The sequence below is a fragment of the Coturnix japonica genome, chromosome 30, assembly GCF_054131305.1.
Source record: "Coturnix japonica strain WE chromosome 30, WE-NBRP24, whole genome shotgun sequence".
NCBI classification, from domain to species: domain Eukaryota; kingdom Metazoa; phylum Chordata; class Aves; order Galliformes; family Phasianidae; genus Coturnix; species Coturnix japonica.
This window is the reverse complement of record NC_140692.1, coordinates 2,898,824-2,906,913: the sequence shown is the minus strand read 5'-3', so window position 1 is coordinate 2,906,913 and position 8,090 is coordinate 2,898,824. Positions and strand designations below refer to the sequence as shown.

Sequence of the window (8,090 nt, the reverse complement as noted above, 5' to 3'; positions counted from 1 at the left end):
AGCAGGCACAGAATATTATGCAATTACAAGTTCTCAAAACATCATAAATTTAAACAAAGAGATTCTAGCACCTCCTACATGTAGCAGCCTAACCACAGCGTCTCACTCCACCCAGCTGCAGCTCTGCACGGGCACAGCAGCAAACCACGAGGAGGTAGGAAAGCCCAATTCAGCTGCACATCACAGTAATTGGCGTGCTGACTATCAGAGTGGTGGAATCCTTCCTCAGTACAAAAGCTAAAACGATCTGTAGAAACTGATTCATATTGCTACCAAAAGAATCTCTAAAGCTTCAGGACTTTAGAAAAGGAAGGTGAGCTCCTGTCTCAATAGGGCATCAGTCCAAAAGCGGACAGCAATCAGAGGAGTTTTTCATAGCCCCACCACAAGCAGAACAGATGAAACAAGGCTCGGGAAGGAGAGACAAGTGAAGTCCTCTGATAAGCACTGCTCTATGAAAAAGAAGTTGGCAATGAGTGCCATGATTGTTTTCTGTTCTGCATGTCATAGAAATGGAAATAATGCTTTGGCACAAATAGCCATCTCTGAATCAATCAGCTGTCCACCACCAGAATCACAGCAGGTGCCGCAGATATGGCAGCTCAGCCTACAGGAGGTGATGGCATCCTTTTTGAGAATAGTTTTGTACTAATCTGACTGTGAAGCCCCACGGGAGCTGGTCTTACCCTCCACTATTGGTATGACTGAAGCTTTGCTGAGGAAATTTTAATTTCTCACTTTCCTTTTTACTATACGCTCTGGGTGTCTGGATGAGGAGCTATGAGATGTGGTTGTGGCAGCAACGGCGATGGGAGGGCGGTTGGACTGGATGATCTTGTAGGTCCTTTCCAACCTTGTGATTCTATGATTCTATGAGAAGCAAAATCACAGAAGATAAGCAGGCAGCAGGAGGGTCTCTCAGTGCCGTGAAACATCCCAAGTTTCTAAAGCCATCTTTCTCTAGCAGATGAGAATATTCTCCATTTCCTACAGGCCAAACTTAGTTAGGACTGAATAAAGAAGTTGAACCCACTGAGAGACCAGGCAAAGGCAGAAGAGGCAAAACTTACACGGTGTTCACAGTCCAGAACAGGAAGGCCTGTCTGTTTCAGAAAGACTTTGGCTAAATGACACTCTAAATGGATACATATAATAGTCATTAAGAACCTCACGTTAAATGAAATCCAGTGAACCCTGGCAAAACAGAAAATGGAAGCATTAAATGAAGAGAATCACCCTGCCACAATTAGCTTCTGCTTCTTCCCTCTCATTCAAAGTAGTTTCAGGTTTGCTGTTGTAAACTCAGCATTCATGAGCTGCTTCTGCACATCAAGTTCCTCAAATTTCAGAAGCAAGGTGTGCAATTTAAAGTTTGGTTCCATTGCAGTTCATTCAGTGCTGTTCTGTTCCAACACATACAAACCTTACTCTTATTTTCGGGCAAAAACCAAAATTGGAATAAAAACCCAACCACTAAAATTGGCCTAAGAAATGTACAAAGTAACACAGAGTTCAACTGCAAGATTTTTGGGTAGTCCTGTGTGGATCCAGGAGTTGTACTTGATGATCTTTTTGGGTTCCTTCCAAACTGGGATATTCTATGGTTCTATGGTGCTAAAAGTATGTTTAGTCAACAATGCAAACCATCTCTCATACTCTAATAACAGAGCATAAGATGATTCTGTCTGTATTAGGTGGGATGAACTCAGGATATATTCTGAAGTAGGAGCAGTGTTTGGTCATGTGTTATTTCACTCGGAAAATCTGGTAAGACCATACCATAATTCAGGGCATACAGCAGGCCAAATCTTCACTGAGCTGAGAAGGTAGCAGGATCTTTGGCAGGTACAAGTGGAGTTCAGACACAGTATTCATGTGAATAAATCACCACATCTTTCTGTTTTGCAAAAGGTGATGTTGATCTCTTAAAAGAGGCCTACATATGCCACAAAGACTTCTGACCACATTTCTAGTGCTCCTACCAGGAAGTTTCAGAGAAAATATCAACTCGTTGTTCCTGTAACATTTCCTCTGAATCTTGTTGGATTTGATGAACTTTGCTGAATTCAAATCAGGGTTTCCAGGGGAACTCTGCCAGTTTTTCAGCAGTGCACTGTGACGTTCACAGCTCCGAGGCAAATCAGTTACATGGACTAACTGAGGACCAAGGATTCTTTTACTTCAGGGTCTCCAGCTCAGGAAGATGCCCTCTGTGATGACAGCTCTTGAAATGAAGAAAAGGGTCTGGGGCCATGAGCTGGCACTCAGGGTGGTATTTTTAGTGATTGGGTATATCCATAAACAGTTATTTTCTGCTCTTATCCAAGTTTCCTCAAGATGGACTTTCCCAAAATTTGATGAGGTGCCCTTTATCTGTCAACATCTGCTTATTCTATCTTCTTCTCTTTTTAAAAATGCCATATTTTAAAATGAACACTGGAAATTTTCTCTTCTAAGCATTTCTTCTTCCAACACCCCATCCCGTTGACTGAGCATGAGCGTGCCTTTAGTCACTTGGAAAGACAGGACTCATCCTTTGCTGTTGAGGAGAGAGTGGCTCGGAGCTCGTGCTGCTGCCGGGTGCCTGGGACTGGAGGCCTGACTCCAAGTCCCCCTCCAAGAGGCTCGGCTGCTCCTCAGTGACAGTGACTTCGTCCTGCTTGGAGGTGCCGCTGTTGGGGCACTCGGGTTGTGTTTGGTCTGGGCTGCTCTGCAAAGGCACCAGGCCACAGTCCAGGCTGGTGACTGTGTTTTCTGGCAGGCTCAGATCAGCCCCTTCAGCAGAGCTGGGAGAAATGAGTGCCTGAACAATGACCTCCTGCTCTCCGTCGCTGCTGGCACACGGGAGGCTCTCATTTGAATTGCAGCAACTTGTGCTTCCCATGAGGTCTCTGTTGATGGAAGCACTGTCTGAGCAATCAGCACTTGACCTGGCTCTTCTGGGTTCACAAGAGCTCGATTCACCTAGGAAGGAGTGGATACACAGGGGTTAGCATCCAACTTCCTCTGCCCATGGAGGCAAAGGCTTCAGAGGCTCCTTTGGGAAAACAGGGGTCAGCTGAAGATGTCAGGTATGGGCTTGAACGCCAGAAGGAGGTACAAGCCCACTGAAAGCATGAATTCTACCCATGTTGCTGACAAGCAGTGCTTTGAAAGCTGGATTTGCACCCTTACCTGCCAGGACCACGCGTTCTGCTTTGGAAGGCTCCCTGGCACTGCTCTGCAATTGGTGTTTGGCCATATGGGATCGTTTGCGTAGGCAGAAACAGGAACACCAACTGCCAGCAGGTGATTCCTTCCTCTTGCCGGGAGAACATGGTCTGCAGAGAAAACAGAGCAGTCGTGGTGCAGGGTGAGGGAAGAGCTGCACCGAGCCCTTGCCAGCAGTTCCCTACTCCTGGCACTGCCTGCTTACTGCTGAAACACAGCTTAGAAACGCGCTCTGTTTCAAACAGCAGAGGATGCTTCCATTCCTACAGCTCAGCCCTCAAGTCCTGCTGGCTACATTCCTCTCAACCGTGTCAAGCAAGATGCGGAGCATGTGAGCAAAGGCTCAGCAGCAGGAAAGGAGCTGGCAGGCGTAACTGCTTTCTGAGAAAATGGTGCAGCCATAAGGGAAGCTCAAAAGCATCTCTGATTGCGTTGAAGTTCCTCAGTACAGCTGCAGGCCCTTCCTCCACTTGTATCTTGCTGCTCTGTGTTGCAACAGGAGAGCTGCTCTGGCCTCTCCTCTCAGCCTGTGCCTCCTGCAGTGTGAGCAGCTTTGTGGATGGAGACACCCACACAGACTTGGGCCCAGGCAGAGAACTGTGCCCTGCAAGGGAAAACCACAGGTGAGATGGAGGAGGAAGCAGCAGCACAGCCATCCCAGTTCTGCATTTCTCTCAGACTTGCTTATCCGAGACACTGGAAGAAGAGGAGCTCAAAATAACCGTGTGCTCAGAGGTATGCTCGTGGCAAAGGACACAGCCACAATTAAGAGCAGCTCACTGTATCAAAAACAGGCAAACAAAAATCCTAGAAAAACTAGGGGTCTGGGATTTCAGAAAGCTTTGCTGCCACATTTCAATCAAGCTTCAACTGCTTGCAAAAAATCTTAACAGCAGTGATGGTTTTCTCCATGTAAGGTTTGTGTTTGGACACACTAAGGATCCAGGAATGGGGCACCATATTCTAATCTAAGCCCAGAAGCCTGCTGTCTCCTCAGCAGTAATAGAATTTTCAAAGGTCTTGGAGAAGCCCTGGATTGGATGAAGCTGTCAGATCAAGATCAAGCTAATGGAGGAAGATGCTCACCTACTCCCTCTCCCATGGCTGGTGTGGATTTGGAGCAGAAGATGACATCTGTGTGGCTGATGAGTAATTCCACAACAGCTGACTGTATCTGCAGCTCCATGCAAGCAGCTTTGCTGGCGCAGGAAGATTGGCTCTGCTGGGATCTGAAGAAAAGGCAGATCTTACAAGTCATTTCCCCGAGGTCACTTCCCCAAGTCTGAATTTCTGTAGCCAAAAACTGTCAAGCTGGGCTCTGGAGACTTCTGCAGTGGGCAAACAGCAATGCCACTGATGTGATGCCACTAATTCTCCTGGATGATCAGAGACACAGCAGTCCCAGCTAAACAAGTGAGTAGAAACTGTCATCTAGAAATTGTGCACCTGGGTTGGGGGACAGCAGAACTAAGCATCGTGTTGAAATGGAAGAAGAAGTTTACCTTAAGAGGTTTGGAGCCCACACTATCACTAAGTTCTTAGCATGCATGTTTATCACCGAGCAGATCCCTGCCAGAGAAATCAAGTGTCTTATTAAGTCCCATGGGGACAGTGCACTGGTGGTCAGCACTGAGGCAGACTTGATGCCTTCCAAGAGGCATCTGGGGAACACAGAAACACAGAATGACCCGGGTTGGAAGGGACCTCAAGGATAATGAAGCTCCACTCCCCCTGCCTGGTAGGGCCACCTATCTTCCACATTTACTAGACCAGGCTGCCCAGGGCCACATCTAACCTGGCCTTGGACACCTCTACGGATGGGGGATCCACAACGTCCCTGGGCAGCCTGTTCCAGGACCTCAGCACTCTCCTAGTAAAGAACTTTCCCCTAACATCCAACGTTAATCTTCCCTCTTTCAACATAAAACCATTTCCTCTTGAACTGATATTATCGGGCCTTTCAAAGAGTTAACACCCCTCCTGATTATACACACAGCCCGTGCCATCAAGGCCAAGCGGTGCAAGCACTGGGCAGCTTTACAGCCTGATTGCACAGTGCAGCTCCTCGCAGCAGGCATTCGTCTCCAAGTCCACTTTGCTATTAACCCCATTCTACCAATCGCAGGAGAACAGCAAAGGAAAAGGAATTCTCACAACCATTGTGAATAGCTTAAATAAGCACCTCCTGGCACCACCACAAGTGCCATCAGTGAGAGGCAGGATGTGGCAAAGACGTGACTCATGGGGCTAACAGAAAGAAGACCTCAGAGCTGGGGCACTGCTACAACCACTAACCAGGATGGCCAGGGAACTGGTACGTGTCATTTCCAAGACATTGCCCTGAGCTTATAGAGATCCTGGCATACAGCTGCTCGGTCAACAGAGGGTTCAGGAGCTCCCTGAAATACATCTTACACAGGGAGCTCACGCTGTGAATGTCTTGGACGCTGAGCTCAGGAACCTGCTCCATATTGAATTCATGGCTGCAGAGAAGGACACAGAATTGGGCAGAGGGCTTTGAGGAAGATGAAAACAAGTCCAAAGCCACACAAAATACAGTCAAGAAAAGGAAGGACTTCTGCAGAGCCTTCCATACGGTCTCACATCACAGTTAGAAGCAGGAGAGCTCTTGTGGCACAAAGCTTGGAGCTGGAGAAATCAAGGCTGCCTCTAAGATAGTGCTTGCTAAAAGACTTGTGCTCTAGACACCTCACACCTTCAGTGTTCTTCTTTGGACATATCCCAGGATTTCAGTGTCCTTCTTGCAGTGAGGGGCCAAGAACTGAACACAGAACTCAAGGTGAGGACTCACCAGTGCCAAGTACAGGGGGATGATCGATTCCCTGCTCCTGCTGACTCCAACCTTCTGCATTCCAGTTCCAATCTAAACCATTCCTGCTGTGGTAGTACTTGAATCCTCATTTGGGGCTGGACCTCAACAGGTCAACACATCAGAAATAACACAATGTGCATCTTGAAGACGTGTCTCAAAGCCCAGAAAATCCAACTCTCTGACCTTGGCACAACTCACCAACCAAGAGCCAGGCCTTGACAACTTGGCTGATCTGAGCACATAGGAGGGGGCCAGACAGTGGACCACAAGTGTCCATTTCCACTGAAGCTCCTTGTAGAGAACAGCACCAATCAGCAGGCGTGAATCAATTCATTCACAGGCTTCACAATGAGTCTGTTTCTTTATAAAAGAAACCCACATCGATTCCTAATCAAAAAAGGGAGGAGTTAATATGGACCAAAGAAGTTTCTGTTCCTACGCTTCATCCCTCACCCCAACTTCCCTTGCCCCATCCCCAACTCCTGGATGATGCCCACAAGCTTAAAGGCAGGTCTCAAACCCACAGGGCTCCGTTCACAATACTCCATCAGAATGGATGTTACACTTCTTCTATACACTCAAACAGACTGAGCAGTGGTATCTCAGTCACTTAAAACACACAGAAGCATCCAAACCCAGAGCACACACATCCCTTCCTGTGGTACTGCAGCCCACAGCTCACCTTCACACCTCTGTTGATTCCTGGTGTTTTACACACATGCAGCCTCGCTACGGTTCCATGGGTGTCACACAAGACCTGCAGGACCTCTTTCTCTGCAAACCCCACCTGTTGGGTGTTTCCTGTTGGCACTGAACATGAACAAATCTACCGCTAAGCAACAGGACGTGAGACAAGCAGCAGAAAACAACCAACCTGCAGAACTAACTCGTTTGGGTTGGCCCAGATGTTAGCATGCTCCCTTTCCATGGCCCAGGCCAAGCTTGATGAGCTGCTCCTCGTTTGCAGAGGGGGAGAACGCTGCAGATGGGATGTGGTGGCTATGCACACATCATGCCTTTCTCTTGCTTTTCCTCTCTCCATCTTCCATTAGCAAACAGCATCTATAAGCTTTCCTTCCTGAAAAAATCACTGGTTAAAAACGAATTGGTAAGCTTGCTTTTAAAACTGCCTTCTTTATGCAGCTTGATGCTTTAAAGCAGAAGCTCACCTAGCAATGGTGGGTCAAGTACAATTTGCCCTTGGTCAATCCATGCTGACTATTCCTGAAGATTCTTCCTCTTTAAAGCTCTGTGTACATCCAACCTAACTCCAAAATCTTATCAACTGTGCCTTATCACTTTCCATTGCATTTTAAAATACTCACTGACTCCTTTACTTGTTCCCTTGCTTGCTATTTCTGTGCAAACCAAACACTGGAGTTAGGGTTCTTGTAAAATGAACCATGGCCTACAGGTAGAAGGCACCAAAATTTATGCTTAACATACTTTGCTCAATCTGTATCTTACTTCGGTCAAGGTTTACTAGATACTGAAGTATGGAGTAAGCACTATATACAATGAGAAGTAAATTTCTGGATTAAGTGCTATATTTTTTCTGTAAGAAACTAGCACTACATCTTTACACACCTGCTTTGTTCTCTGAGTATTTAGATCAAGCGGAGATTCTTCAAACACTGAAGCTACATCAGAAAATTCCATGGATCCAAACACATCTGGCACATGGCTGCAGTCTGGCACATCTTCATTATGTCAGAGCCTTTTCAGACTAAAAAGAAATGTGCCATTGAGATTCTTTTGCAGAATTAAAAGGAAGATTTCATCAAAAGATTTCATCACTAAAATCTAAATAAGATTGCTTCGCAAGTTCCAAACTATGGCTAACAGCTAATGCAGGTCCACAAGCCAGCAGCAAAAACTTTTATATTATGTTCTTAATACTGTAATTTTGGATTTGACGTTCATATCAAGAGCAGAAGGGAAATTACTCTTAGAGCTCAAGTCATCTTTCACAGCCTGTGTCAACAAGAGCAGCACCTCATAGCCTTTGGTTTGAAGACCCGGACCACAAGCTAGCTAATGATTTTAC

General features: G+C 46.5%; 1 protein-coding gene and 1 long non-coding RNA gene across 7 annotated transcripts; both read right to left on the bottom strand.

Moving 5' to 3' along the window:
- Window positions 1–1,504: 1,504 nt before the first annotated feature.
- On the bottom strand, window positions 1,505–3,445 carry LOC146755809 (rho GTPase-activating protein 32-like). Its single transcript, XM_085525225.1, has 2 exons — window positions 3,175–3,445; window positions 1,505–2,964 (listed from the first exon to the last, which is right to left on the bottom strand). The coding sequence occupies exons 1-2, from the start codon at window positions 3,239–3,241 to the stop codon at window positions 2,507–2,509; spliced, it is 525 nt and encodes a 174-aa protein (XP_085381351.1). The 5' UTR covers window positions 3,242–3,445; the 3' UTR covers window positions 1,505–2,506.
- A 202-nt stretch (window positions 3,446–3,647) lies between these two features.
- LOC146755808 (uncharacterized) lies at window positions 3,648–7,765 on the bottom strand. 6 transcript variants are annotated; one of them, XR_014937899.1, is made up of 6 exons: window positions 7,631–7,765; window positions 6,931–7,121; window positions 6,726–6,853; window positions 6,023–6,430; window positions 4,297–4,439; window positions 3,648–3,814 (listed from the first exon to the last, which is right to left on the bottom strand). It is a non-coding gene; the product is annotated as an uncharacterized LOC146755808 (long non-coding RNA). The 6 variants fall into 6 exon arrangements; XR_014937900.1 differs by lacking the exon at window positions 6,726–6,853 and having other exon boundaries at window positions 6,918–7,133; XR_014937897.1 differs by lacking the exon at window positions 6,726–6,853 and having other exon boundaries at window positions 6,918–7,121.
- Window positions 7,766–8,090: the final 325 nt, after the last annotated feature.